Genomic DNA, 24,793 nt, shown 5'->3' with positions numbered 1-24,793 from the left:
TGCACCTGCTAAAACAGGCTGCTTCTTATAATCTGTAATTCAAATGTTTGTTTTAAAAGGAAACACTGTGGTTGGCAGCCTATGAAGTGTGTGATGATAGCTGAGGAAGCCAAAGCCTATCTGGATAGCAGGAGGTAGAACCAGGTCATGACATGCTGTGCTTTCACTCGAGGCACTATGCTCAACTATTTTTCAGCTAGTTAACTTGATTTGCTGACCCCCATAAAGAACAACTGAACCTTAACCAAATTATTTTTGATTCATGACAAGCTGTGGCTGGCCTGGAGAATTGGGAACATTAAAATTCTTGGGTAGTATCTAATGACATTTACAGTCCTTAAACAGTTGAGAATAGGTGAGATTTATGGGTCTAACGTGCTAACAGCTGAATGCTGGATTTCAAGATTTAGTCGTTATATACTATATTGCATCAGTTTGCTGTTACTACTGGTATTGGCAGGCTGGCAGTGAAGGGCTGGATTCTCTGCTGGTGTGCATCAGCCCAGCTTTGGCTTGATCACATGGTTACAACAAAAGCTTAGGCAGTAAAACTAAGGAGTCTGTGCCATGTAGTCAGACACTGTGGGCATCCAATCAGTCTGAATAGTTTTCTTGCTAAGAAATTGTTCTACCTGCACTGCTGCTGCCTTCCCTTCCACTGCTGCATTTCCAAGATCAAAATGCTTATTTCCACTGTTTGCTCTGAAGTTGACAAGTATTTGTAGACATTGCCCCATAGAGAATGATCATGTAGCATCAGGAGAGCATGCAGGTTTTTATTAAGAGCACTGGATGGGATGAATTGGCACAGAGGATGCTGTGCTGCCTAAATTGCCTTTACCTGTGTGGTGCCAGAGGTCTGTGCAGACAGAAAGCTGATGTAATAACCAGCTGAAATGGGTCTGCTTTGTTGGATCCCTTCATTGCTTTTTGGGTGGAAACAGTCACGCTTCTTCCAGACTTACTTCATGTTGAGCTTGAATAATAATTATTATCTGTTTCTCTCTTGGACGCTGAGAATCATCCAGGCATTTGTATGTTTTTCTAGATATACATATTCTTACATATGTGTATATATATGTATTTAAATTGTAGTTATCATAATAAGATTATAAATGTGCTGTATATAATTCAATCACTTTGTAATATTCAGTATCACTATCATGCTAAAGGTATATAAATGGCAAGAAATTATTGCACCAGCTAAGTTTATAGTTCCTAGCTGGTTTATTCCTTGGATAGCTGGCTCACTTTATTAAGCATTGCCATAGATAAAATGAGGGCTGTTTCATACATAAAATGAGACTGTGCCATTTCATAGCACAGGAGAAACTTTGGAGAAAGTAATATGGTGCTGGTAGAAGTGGTAACTCAGGTTGACAAATCTGTGTCTTGCTCGCTATGCTTAACTTTATTTGTTAATAGAGAAAAGTGGTATTGTTAGATAAGATTATAAATCCACGTTATATGCTGTATTTGTCTGATTTAAGGTTTTAAAGTTCTATCAGTTGTTTAAGTGTGGTATATAAATTACTTAAGTTTCTTGTTCTTCTCCCTGATGATGTTCCACTGCATTTTGTAAAGACTAATTACTGCCATCCCCAGCAGAGTTGCTCTTTTACATCAGTAATCATTCACAACTTGCTGGATGCCTGCAGCTATGAATCAGCCATTTAAGCAACCCTGGGAGCTATTTTGTTACTTTATTTTTCACATTATATAGCCCATCTGGTAATGAGAGCAAGCAGACGCCATGGCTGGGCTCTCTGCTGAGCTCCATGATGCGGCAGCACCCAGCCTCCGATTTCAGAGGGAAGGAAGTGGTAGTTTGGGAACTGATCTGAAGTTGAAGCCTGAGCAGCAGGTCAAAGGAGGTGATCCTGCCCCTCTGCTCTCATGTGACCCCACTTGCAGCACCGTGTGCAGTTCTGGTGTCCCCAACATAAGAAGGCCATGGAGTTGTTGGAGCAAGTGCAGAGGAGGCCATGAGGATGATCAGGAGCTGGAGCACCTCCTGTATGAAGACAGGCTGAGAAAGCTGGGGCTGTTCACCATGGAGAAGAGAAGCTGCATGGAGACGTCATAGCAGCCTTCCAGTATCTGAAGGGGGCCTAGAAGGATGCTGGAGAGGGACTCTTCATCAGGGACTGCAGTGATAGGACAAAGGGTAATGGGTTCAAACTGAAACAGGGGAGATTTAGGTTGGATATTACGAAGACAAACAGTTTATACCTTGAGACCTGCTGCTTTTGAATGAGCTTTTATGAGGGTAGTGCAAGCTTTAATTTGGGATGTAGTTCGTGACTCATCCGTAAGCCTAAGAACTAGAAGAAGAGGGGGCATGGAGCCAACTCCCAGGATCTGGCTGGGAAGAGCAGTGCCTCTGTGGGCAGCCCCCATTGCCCACCCTGCACTGCTCTGCCCTAATGCTCCTACCTGCTCGGAGTGTGCTGCAAACCAAAACAAACACAACATGAAACCCCTTAGAAAGGCATGTTTCATGTTGGTCTATGGAGATGGGAGGTAAATTTTACAGCAGGAGTAAATTTAAAATAAAACAAGAAATTAAAAAGGAGAGTTTTCTCAGAAATGCTTTGGTTTAAACACACTTTGAACAGAAGCCAACCAGAAGTTTACTGCAGAAATGCAGAACTTTTCTGTAGGTCAGTCAATATTTTTTCTTTAGATTATAGCTGCATATGTAGTCTTTTATTTTCCAGTGCCTGTTTGAGTAACAGGGGGGGTTAGAAAATAAAAGCTTTTGCTCATCCCTTTTCCGGTTTACCCAGTCTGATGATAGATGTTAGACCTGACCCTCTGCTACTCTTTCTAAAGACTTGTTACAAGGCAAAGAAATTTAGGCTGCTCTAAGATAAGGCTTAATCAGTTAATGAAATAGTCTCTACTGCATTATTTACTGTGGCAAGATTGTAAACTTACTCATCTAGGGTGGTTTGTGGTTCTTCAAAAAGCTTCTGTTCATCTCCCAGAAGACTTAGTCGTTCTGGGCTCAATGATTTTAGCATCTTGCCCCTGCACGCCCTTCCTGTTCTGCAAGTATCAAATGATGAAATTCGCATACACTGCCTCAGGAGGTTATTCCACAGCTTATTTCTGATACTCATCTTGGACCATTTTGTTTCCGAAGCTGTATGATTTCCGAAGCAATTGCTTTTCCTGCTGAGAGCTGTGATACTTGATTTTTGTCTGTCCCATCATCTCTTCATTACTGCTTTCATTTTAACAAGTTCTGTGGTGTGAGTTATTTTAGTCTCTCCTTCCAAGCTAAATTTAGTCAGTCTTATATCAGGCTTAGATATTGAATTATTGCAAGGAAATGTTAGATAGAACATGAGAAGTGTACTAATGTAATCCATTCATATTCCCTATATTACAATATAATGGTTCTGCACCAGGAAACTGGATTAGGGATTTCATTTTACATCAAATCTGAGAAACTGAAGGCTGTTTTTAATTCTTGTTACAAGCTAGAAGGAACTCGGGGTATTTCTGAGCTTTGCTTTTGACTCGCGCTTCATAATTCATTGTTGAAAGACACTTTTCTGTGTCCATCTCTTGACTTGCTTTGCCTCCCGTTTTCAGAACAAGCCATCTGTTTTCCTCTTGGTATATTTCAAAGTCACCTTTATTTAAATATGCTGAAAGCTGCTTAAGGAAGAGATTTTTTTATTTTTTTTTTTAGGCACTTAAGTCTGACTATATGGAATGAGTGATGTCTAGCTTCGTTCTTTAAGATGGAATGGTTTAATAATGGAATTAGGCTAGGCACATTTAAATTGCAGCACTCCAATGTCATTCCTGCCTGCATGAGCAGCCACTGTGATTCTTCCCAGCTTGTCATGATAAACCAAAGACAGACGACAGTATTAACCATATGAAGAATTAATTTGAGAGGCAGTTTTGCTACTGAGGTAGCACTGAAGAGTTTTGCCAGCAGTACTCAGGCAGTCCTGGTGCTGGCAAGTGAGTAACCTTGTCTGTGGGCTTATTTGCAGGAATTGCTGGCACTTAGGTGAGCCCTTTTCTTTTAATGTGCTTCAGAAGAATGCTCCAAAGGCAGTCTTTGTTTTTATATTTGGTGGTTGTGCTTCAAAGGCAGGGATGCTGACAGAGCAATGGAACACTATAAATAATTCAGACCATGGTTGCCACTGGTTTGTTGAATGCTGTCTTTGTACTCCACCTTTTATGACCAGTGACTGAGTGTAAGTGAAGATGAAGCTTTATTTTAGAATAAGGAACTTGCAGTGAGTCAAGTTGTGGTTTACAGTCATCTTCTTTTAGTGACTTGCTTTTTACTTACCTTTCTTGCAATAGGAGAATGTAAAAGTCTTTGCATGTTGGTCTTTAATATATGTGCTTTGGAAAGGAAATTTATTTCTTCTCCGATGAGAAAGGCAGATACGGTAATGCAGTGTCAAATGTTTCCAACAGGACAGAGGTCCACTCTGAGCTGTGCTTGTCTCCTGGCCATCTTGTCACCATTATAGCTTACCAGCACAAGGAGCTGCACAGAGCTGCTGCACGGCAGAGCCAGCTTTGCCTCCTTGGCACGTGCCTCTTGGCTTGCCTGGACCAAATAAGTTGCCAATGCTAAAGGCAAATATCCATTTCCCATTGGGCTGGAATGGCTTTTGTGATGCGTGTGTTGGGCAAAAGGTCCATGCAGCAAAAACTGTTCAGTGCTATTCCCTATCCAAAGTTAGATATCTGAAAATTTGCTGAAGTGCAACTAACAGGAGACTAAAATGCCCCCGAGATGTGTAGATCATCCTTCAGTGGTAAGGAAAACCAGTCCATCAGTTTCTGCCGGGTGAAAGCATTTACTGCTGGCTGGTAACTCTGTTTCCATCTCTGCAGGTTTAGGAGCTCTGCTTCCAGGCTGACCTCCTTTCAGAATGCTCAGCTTCTGAGGAGACTTCATTAGTCATGCATGGTCTCAATTGTGCTTAAGCTATTCCTTCCTTTCTCAACATCTTTCTATAAATACTTGGAAATCATTTAAATTCATTATTCTTAACCTACAGTGACCTTCCTGGGACAATCTGATTAGGAGATTGTTAGTAGAGGAATGAATACTCACAGGCCAAAATTGGAGGACGTATGTATAGGTGGAAATCATCCTCTGGGGGAAAGAGTGTACCTGCTTTGTACACTTTGGAGCTCTTGTACCAGAGCTCTGAAAGGTGCTGCCTGTTGTCTGACCATAGATGCTCTTATCTTAGGATTTGAAAAACTGATTTGCTCTTGTCTGACAGCCCTTTTGAAGCCAAGTAAACTCTGCATAGTGTTTTGATGCATTTCCCAAAATTTCTTCAACCCTTGTGATACTTGTCCATGGAAGCTGTGGCTGCCCCATCCCTGGCAGTGTTCAAAGCCAGGCTGGACAGGGCTTGGAGCAACCTTGTGTTAAGATCCTTTCCAATCCAAACCATTCCATGATTCTGTATTTGTTCTGTTTCAGGTATAGCAGTTTTCCATAAGGGCTAGTTTAACTTCCTGTTACTATGGCTGTTAATCTGTGTAACATACAATTAATATAGAAATAGCAAGATATAATTTGCTTCTGCAGATAGACCACACTATTTTACTGTAAAGAGTCTAGTAAAAGTTGATGGTTTACCACTTAGGAACATAACTTAAACATTCAGAGTCCATGGTATTTCCCCAGAGCGATCTCTAATACATCAGCTTGAGAAAAGGGAGGAGGGTTTGGATGGGAGCACTTAAAATTTCTTGGCAGATGCTTACTACTAGGGAAGCTTATTTTTTTTCCTCTTTCCTTCTGTGAATGTGAGAGTTCAAGGAGGAAATGGCTGATGTGGGTTTGTGAGAGTGCTGTCTGAAGGCAGGCTGAGAGAGGAACCTCATTTACATCCCAGACCACATTCCTGTGAAAAATGGAGCTTGTGCTTTTAACCTGCCGAGGCTGGCGGGTGCCTTTGGGAACAGAGCCACAGCCGCCTGCCAAAGGGGCTGGCACCACTGCGTGGCCGGGGCTCCCGGCACTGCCAAGAGCGCCTGGTTGAGCAGTGATAAATAGCCCTTGTCCGTTGGAGGGACGCGTATGTGCAACTAGAAACTTGTCTTGTGTCTGAAAGCCAAGGTGAAAGACTGGCAGAAGATGTAGAGTATTCTGGCACTGTGTGAACGGTGCGTTCTGCTCGTATCGTTTGAACAGCAGGTTTTCCAAGTTATGTTTTAAGTTCTTGCAAATGGACAATGCAGAGGGGCATCTTTGTTGCTATGCTTCCAGAAAACACTGAATATTCAGCATCAAGAATTGTTTATGGCACTTGGGAGAATCATTATTATTTAAATTTCTGGTACAGCTCTTGGTTTTACCTTCTTCTAAGCAGAGCTTCCCAAAGACCTGGTTTAGTGCTGTGGTGTAGGAGCTTCAGTGAGGCATCGCAGGTTGATTAAAAGAGCAAAAGAGTTATGGTAGTGGCCAGAGGGTTGCTGTTGTATGTGAGGATTACTTTGGTCTGTTCTATGTTCTCATTTCATGATTAACAGCTCAACCTTGTGATCTTTCTAGATTGGGGGGGGGGGCTTTTTAGTCCACATAGTGATATTTGGGAACGTGTTCTAATTTCAGGATTCCTTGAAAACTGTTTTCCATTAAGAAAATTCTGTAACCAGGATGTCTCCATAAAGTAAGACAGATTTTGTTCAAACACCTAAATAGCCTCAAAGGAAATTGTTTTTTGCAAAATGACAGTGTTTGAATGGACTAAGCTGAATCTTCCATCAGAATTGGCCAAAGCTGATATGGAAAAATGCACATAAAATCAATTGAGCTTTACGTATTTGAAAGCAAGGATTCAGTCCTGCTGTGACTACTGAGCATGAAACAGAAACAGACGGTTTTGGAAGAGGCGCAATTTTGTGACCTTTTCTGTCAGTGGTGATTGCTAAATCCATATGGATCATCCCAAGCATGAATTTGTTGAAGTGAGAAGTATTAGGCACAACTGACTTCTAAAAAATGTGATGCATCTAAGAAATAAGTAGATGAAATGTCTTTACTGGGAACGTCTTCATGCTGTGCTATCAGGTTACAAATGAAGGGTACTGAGTCCTAAGTCACACTTGAAATCCCAACACAAGGGTTGCCATCTGCTTTTGCTGCAGGGTGACTTCTGCTTGTCTGTGAGATCTTCAAGCCATGGTACAGGTTCCTCTCTATGAAGTTTCCATTTGCTCCAGCACAGAAGTTCTTGTTCAAAGTGACATGGGAGAGAGGTCCAGAAGTTTTGAACAATTGTCACCTGGCTTTGGTATTTTAAAGGGAAGAATGTCCTGGAACAGCAGTTGTAATTGATGCTACCTAAACAAGGGAAAGGAAGTGATGGTTCTATTTTGCCTTTGGAAGACATATTGATAAAGCAAATAATATCAAAATTTTGCTCTTTTTTTACTAAGCTTAGTCACTTAGAGACAGTGAAGTGCATGTTTCAATTGGTATTAGGTTCCCTAATATACAGACCTCAGAATTCTGGTTTTGTGTCAGTAAATAAAATTTAGTGTTTATTATGAAAAGATTTCATTCTAAGTGTGAAATGCAAGCCATCAACATACAAATAAGACATTAATACCAGAGACAATGTAACGTATAAGGTTTTGAAAACAATACCCTAAACCATAACACAGAGAAAGGGAAAAAGACTTTATTTTTCTTTTTCCTTTGTTCACTGACATTTTTCCACTGATCCTGGTTTAGTGCTTACCCCTCCCAAGTTAATTTATCTTTGGCAGTTAGTAATGCTTTCCTTAGTCTTCTGATCTCCCGGTCTTTCCCAGGTGGGCAGTCGCAAGGAGGGGAGCATGTCTTGCCTCCCTCTGTGCCCCTGCAGTCCTGAGAATGTCTGCAGAGGAAAACAGGAGTTGCAGGTGATGGAGAGCTCCAGGTCTCCACTCCATTGCTGGCAGCATGGTTGTACTGAATGAGCAGCACACACAAGCACTGCGCTTCTGAGTTCCCAGGGAAGTACCCTGGATGGACACTGCCCCTCTCTTCTCATGTCTCGAGCTGGGAGATACTTGAAAAGAACAAGGAGGAGATGAAAAACAAGTAGGAGCACTTTGGGAAATGGGGTGCATGAGCGGGTCAGGTTAGCTTAAACTATCTAGTCTTCTTGTCCCTAGTGCTAGACTACAGGCTTCTTTGGGGTTGTGGTTTTGATTGTATGTATGGTTGAGTAAGATTTAAGACAAGCACAAGGCCTTGATTTCTTCTACTGGACAGGGTACTAAAAGCATAACCAAAGCCAAAACCTAACTAATGATGAGGATGGGTTAAATTGAACGCTTCCCAGGAGGTCCGGTCTGGGTGGTTATTCCCACCCCTAAAAAGGATGATTTTGGAAATCTGTGTAGCTTTTTACTTGGTCATTGTTGACATGATTAGCTTAATTGGTTAAGAAATATCCAAGACATAAAATGGCATGGGCATCGTCTTATGCCCAAGGGATCAGTGTTTATCTCAAAACTGCAAGCACTTGGACAAAAAATAATCCAGTTCATTTTTTCAGGCAGATTGACATTGAAATGATTTGGCAACAGGGAAAAAGCAAAATCTCTATGGATGGGGGACCCCATTTAGCAGTATTTACTTTGGCAAAATTCCCTTTGGCTTTGCTGACAATGCTGGTGGAGTGAAAAAAGCCGAGTCAACAGGGAGTTCAGTGGGAAACATTCTTTTGTGCTGTGTGTAATTCTGAATATGCTTTTAGTATTTTGGGAGTTTGTACTTTGGATTAAATACTGAGTTAAAGAATTTGTTTTGACAACAGCATTTCATTTGTTGCACCGATGTCACCTAGATTATGGATTTCAAAAAGCAATGCCTGATATTTACAGATCCACAGGTGAAAAGGCGCTTTGTTTTTAAACCTCAGTTCATGGAGTGCCACTGCCTTGGGAGTTAGGAGCACGGAAGAAACGGAAGGAGACTGCTGATAAGACGAGAAAATAAGGCATACTTAAATGATTTAATAGGTCAGAAGATTTGGTTGAAAAGAGTCATAGTGGAATTTATATATATATATATATGTATATATATATATAGTATTTTTATACATGCCACACAAGCATAAAATGGAATATATACTTCTCTCACCTTTTTTCTTTATTGTAATCACATTAAGAAAAAAAATAAAAATCAGTGTTCAAAATATGACGCTGATAGTAAAGGTCTGGAACCATTAAAGCATAATGGAAATGTAACATCAAACTGATATTCCACTAATTTCCTTAAGCAAAACCCCTAAAAACCTAAATCCCACAATTCTTCCCATTAAAGAAGGTAATATGTAATTTTGAAGTTGTCATATTCCGAAGTGTAAATGAAATATCAAAGAAAAAGATGACAAAATAACCCTTTTTTTGGGGCTGGAAATGGCAAGCTCTGCTGCCTTGCTTAATACTGTAATGAATCAAGTTATTTATTGTGGTATCTAAGTATGAGCTTGCATAAACTCACTTGCTCTTGAAAACCTTAATCTGCATATTTGCCAATGCCCAGATAAGAAAATGCATTCTCTGGTAGCTTAAACAATGTTGAAATTAGGTTATATTTTGTACAAATAAATTATTGTACATCTGCCCAAATTGTACAATTGCAGAAGTATTTTTTCTGTGCTATTAATCACAGCATTGTTCTTACTATAAGGAGAACAATATTAATTCTAGTTCATAGCTTAATCTCTTCTCATTTCGCTTGGTTTAGGCCTAAAATCAAATATTAGTAAGCTATTTGTGTCACTAAACCCCCTCGTCTGGTATTGCCACTAAAATATGTAAAGTATGTGTACAGGAAGGAGAGAATGATTCAGATGTTTCCTTCATTCATACTTTTAATGTTGTGCATGTGTATATGTATATTTTACATACATATATAAACACACATGTATATACACACTGATATATATAGTAGTGAGCCGAATGCCTCTAGCTACTACCCGAATCTCTTCAGGAATCTGGAAGCACAAACACATAGTAATTGTTACAAGGATTTTAGTACAAACTCTATTTCTTTCATTCTGTTTTTCCATATGAAATCATCTGTATGAGTGGGTAGATGGGATTTCATTTCCTACAGAAATAAAGCTTGCAGTACATTAAAGAGATGAGTGAATTGCTCAGCTTTGCTTTGTTGTTCCCAGATGCAACTTTTTAATTGCCAGCCTTACAAATTGACTTTGGGATCTGAAAATTGAGATAAATCTTAGTTCATAATAGCTGTTTCACAGGCCAAATGATGCTTTCATTTACACCTGCGCAACTGCATTAGGCAGCTGGCAGCTGGGGGCAGAGAGAGCTGCAAAAGGCTGTTTATGGACAAAGGGTATTTGATAATGAATCAGTAAGAAGCAATAATCCCAAGCCCTTTGTTGGGTTTTATAGTTCCTTCCAGAGCACAGTCACACTGCTTGGTGGTTCAGCTGCAGTTGATTTCTTCCTCATCTTGTTTGACATCAGTGGTGTGCTGTGCAGATGGTGGTTATAAAACCACGAGTGGGTAATGTGAAGCACAAGGACAGAAGGACCAAGCATGACACGGGGAAGTGTGTGAGGAGGAGAGAGCTGAGGTAAATCCCTTGCTGCCCTCCCCTTTGTGTCTGAATTCATTAGAATAAGAACTGAGAGCTGCAGGGGGAAAAGTATGTAGTGTGAGGGGTCTGAAGGAAATGTGTTAGCTGGATCTGGTGAGTTGGAGGAGGACAGGGAAGAAGCTGTGAGTGGAATGCTGCTGCAGGCCAAGTTTTCCAAATAGATTGAGCATTGTTGTGAGGAGTGATGGATGGATGGATGGATGGACGGATGGATGGTGGCAGCAGTTCCACCTCTCCTTTCAGTCATTCAGGCCAGAGAAGACAGCTCAGAGAGGGCTCCTGTTGTCTGTGCGTCCACAAGGAAGAAGTATATGGACATAGTGAGCAAAACTGGAGTTAACTGTAAGAGTCTAGTGATCTCATGTGAAATTCCAGGGGTGTGTGTGTGAGTTTTAATCATGGCGGGAGGGGGAGAGAGAGAGGGGAGAGAGCCCATGAGGGCTGAGGGGGAAGAGCAGGTGTGGCCGTGAGGGTTGAGGGGAGATCAGTTTGCCCTTAGTGACATGGGTTGGTGGTGGCCTTGGTGGTCCTGGGGTAGCAGTTGGGCTCGACCATCTTAAAGGTCTTTTCCAACGTGGTTGATTCTGTGATTCTGAGATTTAGTGCAAATACTGAAGTGGCTTTTCCTACTGCTGGGCACATGGAGGGGCTCCAACACAGAATCATAGAATCAATTCAGTGCAAACCACTCTCCCTAGCCCACCTACCCCTCTGCTTTCCCTTCCCATCAGTGGGTTCTATGCTCAGAGGTACTTCAGAGGCTTGGGGTATGATAACATATCAAATACCGTGGCTGTAGGAGTGCATAATATGGAAATACCTTTACACACTATTTCTCACAAAATGACCAGACCATTTGTAAGAGAACATGCCAGGAGGGCTGCTTGTAGGCAGTGGCACAGCAGTGTGGAATTTCGGATGGCACTTTGCCAAGGTAGGAAGATGGTAACACGAGCTTGTGATGGGAAGAGCTGAGCAGTAATTTTAGGCCTAAACAAAAGGAAATAGAAGAGATTAAGCTATGAGCTAGAATTAATATTGTTCTACTTAAATTAAGTAGATGTGCTGTGATTAATAGCACAGAAAAAGTATTTCTAGAACTCTATAATTTGGGCAGAGAAGTAATTTTTCCATACAAAATATAAACTAATTTCAGTATTGTTTAAGCTACCAGAGGGTATATTTTCTTATCTGGGCAGTGGCAACTATGCAGGTTAAGGTTTTCAGGAATAAGTGAGTTTATGCAAGCCCATACTTAGAAATGACAATAAATGACTTGAGTAAAGGCAGCCCTGTGTGCTCTACCTGTGATGTGAGAGTGCGTTTGTGTTCAAAATAAATGCTTTACAAATGTCTCCAGAGAGCAACAGCTGTGTTTGCTTACCAGGAGTGATGACAAATCCTAAATTCAGTATTAAAATAGTTCATATTGTCTCCAGCACCCATTTTCTGCTGATAAAGATTATGGTACTTAAGAAAAAAAAACCAACAAGAAATCAGGACTATAAATGGCACTAAACCAATGGGATCAAATTCATTATGTTGAGCCTAATTGCAATTTTGTTACTGCAGATTTATTTCAATGTAATTCTATTAATATCAAAACTAGGGTAACAAAGTGATGAGTCAGGTCTGTTGTTTGCGGATCTCCCCTAGAGATCATCAACTTGTATACAATTGCATTCAAATGTAAATGACATGCTACTGCCTTTCTGCACTTGGTTTGAGGAAATCTGCATATATGTTGGAGCCTCGGGGTAATTTGGATTGAAACAGCTGAGAAAATACTGTGTTACAAAGATAATGGGAATGTAGTCAAGTCTTAATTGTCTTAAACAGTATGATTTCTATTAATTTAAGGAGGAGAGTTATAAGTTCAGTTAGCCTGACAATATGGTAAAACTTTGAAGAATGCTGCAATGTGCTGCAGATGCTTTGAATCAATTCAGTCGCTAACTAGAGTAAATAACTTCATTATTTAGTGTAAAACTAAACGTCCATACAGAAAACTGCTGTGATAGGTTCCAGCTGAGAATACATGAGTTGTTTGCAGTGGAAATCTTGAATGAGCACATGTTATTTTAGTATGGTAGGATTTAGAAATTCTTGTGAACCTCCAGTGTGCTGGGCACAGTGCAAGAAAAGATGACAGGGCGCACTTCACTGTCCCACACAATAAATATGCCATATAAAACACAACAGGTTGATAAAATAGGCCAGTGGGAGAAGAGCAGACGGGAATTGAGGGATAGGAAAAGATTCACCTGAAATCTCTTTCTGATCCCTCCCCCAAGCAATAAAGATCTGTTTTCAGCCATGAAGGCTGCACACATAGGTGTGTACCTGTGCATGTGTGTTTTGTATGCCTATTTATGAAGCATGTTTCTCCACAAGGAATTATTTAAGCATGTTTCAGTCATCATGTTGCATGTTGTTTGCAGTTTGGAACTCCGGTTGCAATAGTTGTCTGCAGTCCTTTGGCCTTGAAACCTGAACTTCAACTTTCTCCATTATTACTTTGCCCATAAATCTGGCCATAACCCCTGAACGATGCTGTCTTTGAACTCAAATGCATCTGCTCAGTGAAATTCTCATCTGAGCTTTAATCTTCTCTCACCTTAATATATTTTAACTTCCCTCCTTATGGCCTGGCACACAAGCTGAATTTAATGGTGATAAATGTGTTCCTAAGAGTAAAAGGTATAAAGTGTACATTAGGGATTAATCTAAGCCAAATTCTCATTGCCAAGATGTTAAACTTGAGGGAAATTTGAGCTGGGAGGAGCTAAGGAACCAACGGTTGTAGCTTAGGCCCAAAAATGTCAAGCACTTTTTGTTGGTTGGTTTTAAAGAGGGTGTATTTATGTTAGGTGTCTTTTCTAGTACTGAACATTTAGATCATCACTGAAGTCACTTGTCGCAGTTTACCTTCATACTGCATTCAAGAACAAAACAAATAGTTGTTCTGCAGACGTATTTGAGGAAAGGAAAAGAACAAACAAATCAAGGACAGAAAACAAATCTTTCCAGCTCATATTTCCTATTTGCATGTTCCTGATGCGCACAGGGAAGGTCATTGTAAGTGTTCTTCCTCTTTCAGAAGGGAAGTGGCCACTGTTCTTGCTCACACTCTCTGGCAGCAGGCAAGTCTATCAAGCTGTAACTGTTCATTTTTTAAAAAGCTGTTCATTTGCTGGTAAAATTCATTATTATCTAGGTCTGTTTTGCAGCTTCTGAATTATACAGAGCAGTACAATCTACTAATCTGTATATTGGAGAAATAATGTGCTAAAATGTTTTCCAATTTGAATCGTAGCTGTGATATTGGGCTTTTCTTACAACTGGAAATAGAATTACTGTAACACATACATACAGTTAAATTAGCTGTTGTAATTCCGAAATGAAGGTTTTCAGTAACATTTCGCCAGTGAACTTGGCTTGCAGATTTGGCCTCGGCCAAACCTTGCACTGCTCCTGTTGCACATACTGCATGTGCTTGATCTGGAGACCTTTTTAGGTACATCATAAGCCTGCCTATAGGGTAAGAACTGTAGGGCACACTGAGCCTCTCATAAGAGGGTTTCTACAGATACAATGTATACGGCTATACATACAGCCTTGTAAAAAATACACACAGGCAAATTACTTTTCTAGGAAGAATGCTTCTATAACCAGTGATTCAAAGAGAGTGTTTAGGAATATGCTTAAGTCTACTAAATAGAAATCTTTAAGAATAAATTTTAAGCCTGTGTTAAATTCATTTGATTTAGGCATCTGCTGTGGTGCTCATGAATCATGACTCATTGTCTAAGACATGTGTCTTCTTCATAGGAGATTGCAAGCACTGAAAAGCAAAACGAAATTGCAAGGAGATATGTACTTGTGCTCAAATGACAGATTCTTTATCGAACCCCTAACAAGAGGCCACTGGCTTTTGGGATTGACTTTGGTTTGTTTTCTTTCTGTTCTGCTTCTCAACTCTTTCCCTCTGAAGACAGCACAGCTGGAGAGCATTAACTGGAAACAAATGATGCTGCAGAATATCTGCTTGCTCAGTGTTGCTTTTTCAGCTTAATTCTGCTAAATGATGCCCAACTGAAGTTTTAAACTGTGTGTAACTGCATTTAACACTTAAAAACCAGAGGTAGCTGTAAAACAATCCCCCCCCCCGCCCCGTCCAGCAGAAGACACACAGAGAAGGAGGAGGGAGGTTACCCCGAGTCCTTCCATGTATTCAGACTTTCTTGCCTTCCTTTTTCTTTTTAACCTATTTAATTTCAAGTACCAAATTTTTGTGGGATGTCGCTTAGCTCAGATTTGGGGGGGGTGGCGGGGGGGGGTGGAGAGGGGTTTGCATGGTTTGTTTCCATGGTTTTTTTTGCTTCCCCACTCTGATAAAAGCAAGGTGCCTCTGTGGTACAGCATAAGGCTTTATTTGTTCTAGCAGACAACTGCTGGAGACAGTGGCTGTTTATCAGCCTTAACTGGTAAAAAAACCATCTCGCCATCTGCCACCATTGCTCTTTAGAGGAAGGGAGGGCAATAGCTTCCAGCTGGGTATGAACAAGCTGCATGGATGGGAGGGTGATGCTCAGGGGCTGAAGGAGGGTGTGTGGTGCTCTTGGAGCTTTGTAGCACATGGCTTCTGTCGAGTTTGGTGGTAGTGTGCCAGAGCTCAGTGCTCTTGTGTTCTAAAACATGGGAGTTAGGGCAAATGGCGGTGCTCTGTTGAAAAACCATGGGATTCTTGAGTGATGATTCCCTTGGATCACCTGAGCTGTAACTAAGATGTGATGCTCTAAGGTGCTTCATTGGTGTGTTTTGCTGGGTTAGGCTGCAGAGCTTAGACATCTGTGGGAAAAATAGATAAGTGATTTTTTTTACCCTCTTACTTTCTGACTGATTTTTCATTGCTATTATGAGATTTATTAACCTTTTTATGACTGGTCATAGCCTGTGTTCTTCAATATATTATTCTCAATTTCCTTTCTTTAGATTGTGCTGTTTAAGGCACACAACTCACATTTTCCATCAGTGGCATCAGGGAAGCCATAAATATGTCACAGGGGATGTATTTATGTACCATATTTTGTGGGGGAAAAATTTGGCCTGTACTGTGTAATATTAAAACAATAATTAAGCTTTGGCAGAAAGGTTGGAAAGAAAACTCCTGGCTTACATATATTTGTGTGTTTATTATATGTATAATTAAATGGGAGTTACAAATTTCTGCATACCCTAAATCACCCTCATGGAAACACTTAGGCCACATTACCCTTTAGCAGGTGCTGTCATACCTGGAGGAAGGGGAAAACTTGAGTAAAAGGATTAACAAAAATGCTGTCTGGAGCATAGTGGGTTCCAAGACTCCTTGCTGTGCACCAGGCTGAGGAAATTGGGGCTGTTCAGCATGGAGAAGAGAAGCTGCATGGAGACCTCAAGAGCAGCTTCCAGTATCTGAAGGGGATCTACAAGGATGCTGGAGAGGGACTCTTCATCAGGGACTGTAGTGACAGAACAAGGGGGAATGGGTTCAAACTGAAACAGGGAAAGTTCAGGCTAGCTATAAGGATAGAAGTTCTTCCCTGTGAGGGTGCTGAGGCCCTGGCACAGGGTACCCAGGGAAGCTGTGGCTGTCCCATCCCTGGCAGTGTTCAAGCCTAGGCTGTGTTCAAGGCTAGGCAGTGTTCAAGCCATGGCAGGGGGTTGGAACTACTTTAAGCTTTAAGGTCTCTTCCCACCCAAACCAGTCTGGGATTATTTCTTTTCTTTCTTTTTTTCTTCTTTTTTTTCTGTATCTGACTTTAAACCTGCCTTACAGCAGTTGGAAGCAGTATCATAAATCACTGAGTAGAAGTGCTTTTTAATAAGTTTGAGGTCCCAAAATAACACAGCATAATATAGTTTGGTATCATAGGTAGACTTAGAAAAGAAGTAAAAATCCTTATTTTTTGGTGATGACTCACAAAAATTTCCTTTCTTTTTCAATCGGTTTTAATTTTGTATTGATTGTGTTGGGTTTTTTCTCCCCCCCCCCGGCAACTCTGATTTTATAACTGAGATGAAAATACATTCTACATAGGTTAAGGAAAGCCATGAACATTGTGTGCTGTTATAGCTTTAAAAATTCCTTTAAAAACTGTGTATTGTCATTTGGCAAATAACTGTTGTGTGCTAAAAGCTGCTCTTTTGTATGAGCCTTATGTAACATTGCAGTTAATAACATTTAGTGTTATTGGATGCTAAATGACTTCAGTATCTCAACTATAAAAGCCTGTTTACAGAGATGAGGCAGTCTTGTTGGGGTGCCAGATTGTTAAATAACTGCAGGTTGCCAAAACTAAATGAACTTTTCAGCTGGTAATGATGTGCAAATTGCCATCGCAGATGCATATTTACTGGGGAAACACTCACAAGCACATCGTTGTCTCTAGTTACAAACATTTCTTTGCCTTTGTCCTTAAACCATGAGTGATACACCATTGGAACACATATATCTGGCTACAGAAGCAGCTCTTTTCTGTTATAGATAGTTACTAAATAGCTTTTGTTATTTCATTAAATAAATATAATTTATTGAATAGCTATTTAAGCTATTTTTAAGCTGTTAGCTCTTATGTTAAATAGCTGTTTAAAGCTACTTTATATGCCACTTGGTGAAATGCAGCTCTGCATGAGAAGAGGGGCTGTTGTGCCTTACCCGGTGCTCCCAGTCTTTCAGTTCTCAGTATGTGTGTAACTGCAGTGTGGCGAAGGGAAGGTCTGCGATGGAGGACCCTGCACTGCAGCCGACAGTGGGCCTGTTGCAGAGGAGTGGAAGCAAAGGTCTGTTTCTCAGCTGGTTCTTTGTTGTTGTGGTTGGTTTTTGTTTAAGTTTTGTTTGCTTGTACTGGTCCAAAATTGGGAGACATGGGATTAAGTTCTGACGCATAAATTAATCAGTATTATTTTTACACTTTTTTCATGCTTTATATGTTTTACATATTTTATGTATGTTTTTATACAGTGTTCTGTAATGTGGTGGTTATGAGGAGCTACTTTGGGTGTAGAGTAAACTTTAAATGAGGAGATGATCCCTTAAAGTATGTTGCAGGGGGCTCAGGGTGTGTGTTACCCAACAAGCTGTAGCTGCTCTTTTCTCTGGAGCCTGAGAGGAAGCGCTGGGTTTCCTGTGCAAAGCTTGTTAGCCTGGTTGGGAATTCAACACAAAGAACCATTCTTGTGAATCATGTTTTCTTTACAGTTTGCATTCCAGCTCAGCAATTCATTCCTCCTTTTCTCTGATGGCAAGAACGTTACTGGAGTTTGCATAACTTCAGCTAAATGGCTAGCTCATAGCTTGAATGCTCCAGTTCCGTTCTGTTGTGAGTTATTCTAAAACCACAACACTCATCATACATATTAGGTATGCTGAGAAGCGAGATCTTCTGAGAAGCAGTAAATATCCCTGAATTTCAGACGTTTTCAAAGGTGAATATTTAACGTTGTAAAAGAGAGACGTTTTCAGTAGCCAGACTTACCGCTAACCATGTGGCTTCAAAATTCATCTTCCCATCTCTTGCATTATTATTTTCTTCTCAGCATTATTTGTATGATCTCAAAGGAAATGAGCACTTTGGAAATAGTGGTTTGAACGCTTGAATGTACTGTTGAGTGTTTTGCATACATCAAGTCTCTGTGTGTGTTTTAGGTGGGGTGCATAGCAGAGCATACTCAGGATTGGTGAAGTTTTCCCCTCCAAAAGGACTAAGTCACAGTGATACTTGTGTTTCTGATTGAATTTCCCAGAAAACCAAAAGCATTTTTGGTGTTTGCATGTGTGTGAAAGAGGTGGTTCAGCCACTACAGCAGATGAGCAGCAACCTCTTTGCAGTGGTTAATTTCCTTGCCGGCATGCTGTGCTGTGCTGACATTGCCCCACTTCCCTCTCCCCAAGGAGTTCCAGCACAGGAAAAGCCTCTCAACCGGTGGAGGACCATCTGCAGTGGGGGCATGGCAGAGCCTGGGCTTGGCACCCAGATATTAGCAGCCAGGCTATGTGCCAGACCTTGGCACTTGATGTTAAAGTGCCTCTGAAATCACCACTTGCTTATGCTTGGCAGTCTGGTGTGCCTTTGCTCTGCCAGCTCCCAAGGCAAGGGACCTGTTGGAGCACTTGGTGGCATCCATCTCACCCAGGGCCTAATGGGCTGGAGAAGGGTGCACAGCAGAGTCTGTCTTGCTGGGCTTCAGGGCAGGGTGCTGCTGAGGTATGCACCCAGAGCTGAGGAGCACTCCCAGCCACTGTCAAGGGTCTGTACAGTCTTTATACAAACTTCTTTCTGCCTCTTCCCCATGTTAATACAAATGCCTCCCCCTGGAACTCACCCAGATTTCAGACCCTAACTTGTGTGTCTGGAAAGCTGGACTTCTTTCCAAATGATCTTCCTTTTGTAACGTATGTAGTAAAACTGGGAGATGTGATGGTGGATGGGAGTGTGTTTGCATTAAGGTGCGTGCCAAATGTTAATAATGCTTCTGAGCATTACTGAGTTAGGCTGCCCTGAAATTGCTGGTCTTTAAACAGTTTTACATTTATCCCAGAAACTATTTTGAAAACTAAGATTATTTCTGTTCCTGAATTTAATTTTTGAGCATTTAGGGCTATTCACAGTTGCCAAATGCTATTATTACAATATTCCCTCAAGTTTGTACAGGGCTTACCCCAGAAAACAACTTGTATTTAGTATTGTAGGACAGACCTGTTCTAATTTTGTTGTAGGTTTGAACTTCTGTTGGATAGAAAAGAGAATAAAAACTATAGCTCTGTTTTCAAGTTGCAGAAGCACATTCAGTGTGTAATTTAACAGCTGTTGCCAACACTTGGGGGCATTTTCTGTAGCATTTGAAAACTCCCTGTAGAAGTGAGATGAGAGACATTCATTTAGCATTTGAAGCTTGAAAAATATTCTAAACTTTCCTTAAATTGTGTTCTAAAGTTTAGGATTAACTTGGTGACTGGCTGCACAGATGGCTGCATTTTACATATTCCTTTAGGGGGAAAAAGAGACCACAGGGTCAGGTTAATGGCTTTAAGCACTCAGCCTTTATTTTATATCTTCTGACTGGGACCTCAGAGATTCTGGGAATGTACTCAGAAAATGGTTGTTTATGGTGTAGATCTTGTAAGATGTGTTGTATTCCATCTCCTGGAGCTCATAAGCCGGTTTTGCTCCTACTTATTTAATCCCTGTTAATGAATTTTACAGGTTCATCCTGTAATATTTAATGTTCACAACTCTGGTGTATAAAAAAAAAAAACTAAGGTCACCAGTGTATAGAAGATGTTACTTTATTACTGGAATGTGAAGGCTCTTTTTTTTCATCTTTTAATAGCCAAAATTATAGATTAAGTGGATTTTTATGGAGAAGTAGACTCCATATACAAGTCGCTGAACTGGTTATGATGTTAAATAAGCTTTTTAGTCTTTCAGCATACAACGGAATGCTTTCTAAGCTCTTTTGCCAGACACTCCTGGGAAGCACCATAGTGAACTGCAGACTAGACAAATCAAATGTGTTGCTGGGATAAATGCTAGGAAGTCCATTAAGTGAGTGGTGTGTCACCAACCAGACATTTCTGGCATATAAAGCAAATCCTTCAATTGGATATTTTGTGCTTTGTAGTGTTGTTTTTTTTTTTTTTTTTTCCTCAAGTAGGTTTTAAAATATAGTCAGCTTTATTTTAGCTGACTTTAGGATGGGCAGATTAACATAGTTTCTGTCAACCAGCATGTGGCATGTAAGAGAGCTCTTGATAACACCACAGAGTGCTGTACAGTGCTATACAGTGGTGAGCATTTGTAAATTGTCAAGTTTATAAAAGGTTATCATTAATATAATCACATGACTTTTTTTCCCCCCCCTCCATTTGAAAGTACCAGTAATGTTTTAAAGGATACTACTGTTTTACCATGTAAAGAGGAAGAGTTTCCTGTAGTCTCTTAATCTCTCACCCTTTTAAACTAACATGTGTAACCAAATCCATCTGATAAAAGTTGTTCTTCAAGATAGTTGTAACTGGCTGAGGGCCTCAGAGCTTTATTCCCGTTCCTGTTTCAAAAAGATTTCCATTGCAAGCTCTGCAATCACAGGTGTTGTTCATGCTACTACTAGATGGGAATTCTATGATATTCCTGCAATTCTGTGCAAGTTTTGCAGGCCAGGATGGGATATAGTGGTGAGATGGTTTGAGATGCTGCAGATCACTGTGGTTGGGTCCTCAGTCTTAAGTGCTATCTGCCAGGCATTTCTGAAAGGTACTTATTTCTATTAAACTAAACAAGGAGGGTCTGCAGATGTTATTAGTATATTTTGGGGCTGGTTGTGTGTACACATATGAGAACTAAACCCCCCACCCACCCACCCTAAAGTCAGCTGAATCCTTCTCCCCTAATTTGTGCATGGAGATGGAGAAATAGGTTAAAATTTCTCTAGATTTTTGAGGGTGTTTTGTTCAGGTTTTTTGCTTCCAAGGAACATCCTACAAAGAAAAACTGAGAGTGTGATGCAGGAAGAGCAGTGCTTGCTGTGAAGTTTGGTTATGCTTAAGTGCCATTTCCAGTTCCTAAGATGTAAGAAGGAACTGGCATGTCAAGGTCAGAAGTTGCCAGAGTAGTTCACGTTAAGGCTACACAAGATGAATGTTGTGTTATAAACAGAGTAGAAGCTCTTTGTCTTGTTAGACATCTGGAAATGTAGCAACTTCTTGCGCTGCAGCTTGGTGAGCCTGAAGAGTGGTTTTGGAATATTATTTTAAGCCTTACAGATAAGGAAGCTCAGTCTGAAACTTCACAGTCACTTGTTATGGGTGAAGTGCATCGAATTCTGTCTTTGCTTCTATTGATTATCTTAATTGTCTCATGGTTGGGATTTTTCACAATACCATTATTGTCTTTATGGCAGTTTAATACAATCCACAATCTATGTTAATAAATAAAACATTGCCTGTAAATAGAGATGCTGAAAAATTAACTCCTTCTTTTCTTTCTTATTTTGCCAGCGGAACCCTTGCCTTTAATGGACTTGTGCCGAAGATCAATTCGTTTTGCTCTTGGCAGAGACCGCCTGCATGACATAGAAATTCTACCTTTGCCTCTGTCTCTGAAGAATTATTTACAGTACCAATAAGACGTCTAGAAGCCTCTGGCCTCACATTGGACTACATCAATGCAAATGGCAGAAAATTGTTTACAGCAAAATATAAATCTTGGTGATGGACACTGAAGTGTTATTTAATTTTTAATATATATTTTTTTCTGAACCAGTGAAAGCAGATCACTGTGGGGGACTACTAAAGAATGTGAAAACATTGATTTGATCGACATTTGTGCATTACCTGTTGCCTGTTGTGTTTACAGTCCTAAAGGCCATTATTCTCATCTCTCATATATTGGTTTATCTTTGTTGCCTCTGGTAAATGCCAATAGAAAGTGTGACCTGCAAAACCCGCTGTCGTGCAGGGCAGAGCATTATTCAGTAATGTGATTTATTTTATTTTCTCTCTCCTAGACCTCTTCCCAACAGATAAAACATAAAGTAGCAAAGGCAAAACCTTGACAGTGACTTTTATATGTATTGCCTTTAGTATTCAGAGTTGTTGAGAGCTTTGAGTGTTCAGCACTCAATGTAATCAGGCCTATAGTATCTAAAAGTTCTGATGTTTAAAAAAGCAGATTATTCGTTAGAAGAAGAGTATGTGATTTAAAAACACGAGGGGAACAAAACTGGTATCTGTGTCAAATCTTCGGGTGTGGTGACAGTAAGATGCAGTCCACTGTGTTCAAGACCAAATCTAGTCCCTCTAAAGTTCTGCAAGTTATAAGGAAGTGTTCACTCTCCCGGGAATTTAGGATATTCGTACTTTAGAAAGCCTGTCACTTTTTTATTTGAACAAATTTATAATTTTTATGTGGTATGAACTCTTAAGTACTTGGTTCTCTTCTTAATGTACGTGTGGTTACAAAGTTTATTTATCTATTTAGAGTCTGTGGAGTTCTCATTTAACTGTTTCCCATCTTGGGGTGACTGATTTGGGGGTTTTCCCTGAACTCCACCTGAAATGTATTAATTTTTCAGGCTCATCCCATTTTTTTAAGATGCTGCTTTCTATTTGCATTTCTTACATGTTTCAAGTTATCTGCCCGATCAGTTATCTAGTTTTTAAACTGGAAGTTGTTGTTACGGCAGGATGTCAACCGTTTAGACTGAGCTGCCTCCAGCGTATTTTAATGTGAATTTACTGATGAATGAGGAGAAAATTTCTAATAAAGTCTACTGTCCAAAATGAAACTCATGTCTCCCTCGATGAAGTGCTGAATAACATACCACTGCATGCAGAATTGAAGTTCAGTTCCTCCTGCAGCTTTGCAGATGTTTCTGTTCAGCACTTCTTTGGAATTGCTGCTTTGGGTTCACATGCAAGAGACATCGCAGGCAGTGTCATGTCCTGTAGTGTCATGTCCTGTTCCTGGTTTATCCCACTTACTCTGAATACAGCTGTACTCCTGCTTTTATCACCTTTCTTGCCTTTAGTTTTGTGCAGAGTTGTGCTTTGAGAGTCCGTGCTTTTGAGGCAGGTTGAAGTTTGACCACTAAAGCACTGACTGTTGCTCTTCTCTCAGCCCAAGAGAAATATGAGATAACCAAGATACAACACCACAAGCAAGAGTGGAAACAACAAGGGCAAGGTAAAACAAGGATGTCAAAAACTAAGTAAGTGATTTGCTTTTCTGGGCTTAACTGTGTAAATTGATGGTTGTTTCAGGATCAACTTACTTTTTTGACTTGCTTTCACTTAAGGTGAGAGGTACATACTGTAGTCTTGCAAAGGGGAAAGAATTACAGTTGTGATCTGTTTCTTACTTTTCCACTTGCTTTGTCTAGCTTAAACCTTTTGTCCCAATACGTATGTAGGAAGAAGGAGATAGGAGGGTATAACACTCAAAAGGGAAGATATAACTATGTCAAGTGATCTTTCATAAACAAGATAAGCAGCTAGCTGTTCAGGAATGGCGTAGTGGCATAGTAATCCTGGTAGATCTTACTTTCCCACCACTGAAGCCTGTTTCAGGTAAGCATTTCCTAAAATTAGTGTTTTAGTGTATGTAACTAGACTTCACATTCCTTTGAATAACTGCAGTGGCACAACTCGTGTTTCCCCTCTTCTTTCACATGACCCAGGCTGACAGCTTTTTAATGTGACAGTAAGGTGGGAACTGATATAATGAGACAAATTAATGGTGCCTCTGTATGTTAATGAACCTAATTATTTTACAGTTTTATTAGAATTTTTGTTGCTGTTCCTTCTGTGATGCTTCCTCTAAACCAGAATTAGTGGGTTGCAACAGGAAGTGTTTTACCTGTTCTTTGGCATTTGTGTCTCTAATATGGCCCCTTAGAAAGTATTGAAGGTGCAGCATTCCTTCTGTTAAAGCTGTGGTTAAGACTTGTGGCTACATGCCTCATACCTTCTCTTCCTTATTTTATCAGTATTGCCCTTCTTCATCCTTCTGCAGCTCTTGTGAGGGACAGGACTTGATTTCTCCACTAAGAGGTGCTACTTTTGTGATCACGATTCACAAGTGCTGTGATACCTCAGTGATACTCCCAGCTTTTAGACTTACTGCAGCTGTAATTTTATAACACCTAAATTTGGGGTCAAATTTGAGAAACCATTGTTTTTCGGTATAGCAGTTGTCACACTCATGTCCCTACTACTAACTAGGTTGACAAAGTCAGTGCTATGAAGGCTTAATTTCTGCTTCAGATTGGACCAAGGGAAATGTATTGAAATGTCTGCATTCTCCTCTAGAGGTAATGTAATACAATCTGTAGAGAAATTGTGAAGTCTGATTTTAGACTTCACAGGTAGTCTTGCTGGCTTTCAAGTTTTATCTCAACAGACTGACTCAAACGGTTGAGGTAGGATCTAACTTTGCAAGTTTCTCAGTGTTCACTTGAAGCTGGGAAAAACTGTTACAGAAGCAGATATGTATGAGTCGTTTGAGTGTTTCTGATAGTTATAAAAGGGCAGCAAGCCAGGAATGCTCTAAAATTTCCTTCTCATCTTCATTACAGTTGGTATTATTAAACTTTAACCATATGTTCTCACA

The 24,793-nt window shown here is 40.3% G+C and overlaps 1 protein-coding gene across 3 annotated transcripts in view; it reads left to right on the top strand.

Annotated features, from left to right (window-relative positions):
• SPSB4 (splA/ryanodine receptor domain and SOCS box containing 4) overlaps positions 1-22,970 on the top strand; it is a 128,711-nt gene extending 105,741 nt beyond the window's left edge. For all 3 annotated transcript variants that reach the window (XM_061378881.1, XM_061378882.1, XM_061378880.1), the window contains one exon: positions 21,682-22,970. In XM_061378881.1, the coding sequence (XP_061234865.1) occupies positions 21,682-21,809 (128 nt within the window). In that variant the 3' untranslated portion in view covers positions 21,810-22,970. The remainder of the gene's footprint in view (positions 1-21,681) is intronic.
• Positions 22,971-24,793: the final 1,823 nt, after the last annotated feature.

This window comes from Neopsephotus bourkii, unplaced genomic scaffold (assembly GCF_033783945.1).
Source record: "Neopsephotus bourkii isolate Nb327-2 ecotype Australia unplaced genomic scaffold, CSIRO-AGI_Nbou_v1 NB_1768, whole genome shotgun sequence".
NCBI lineage: Eukaryota > Metazoa > Chordata > Aves > Psittaciformes > Psittacidae > Neopsephotus > Neopsephotus bourkii.
The sequence above is the reverse complement of the archived record's forward strand: the minus strand, read 5'-3'. Positions and strand labels throughout refer to the sequence as shown.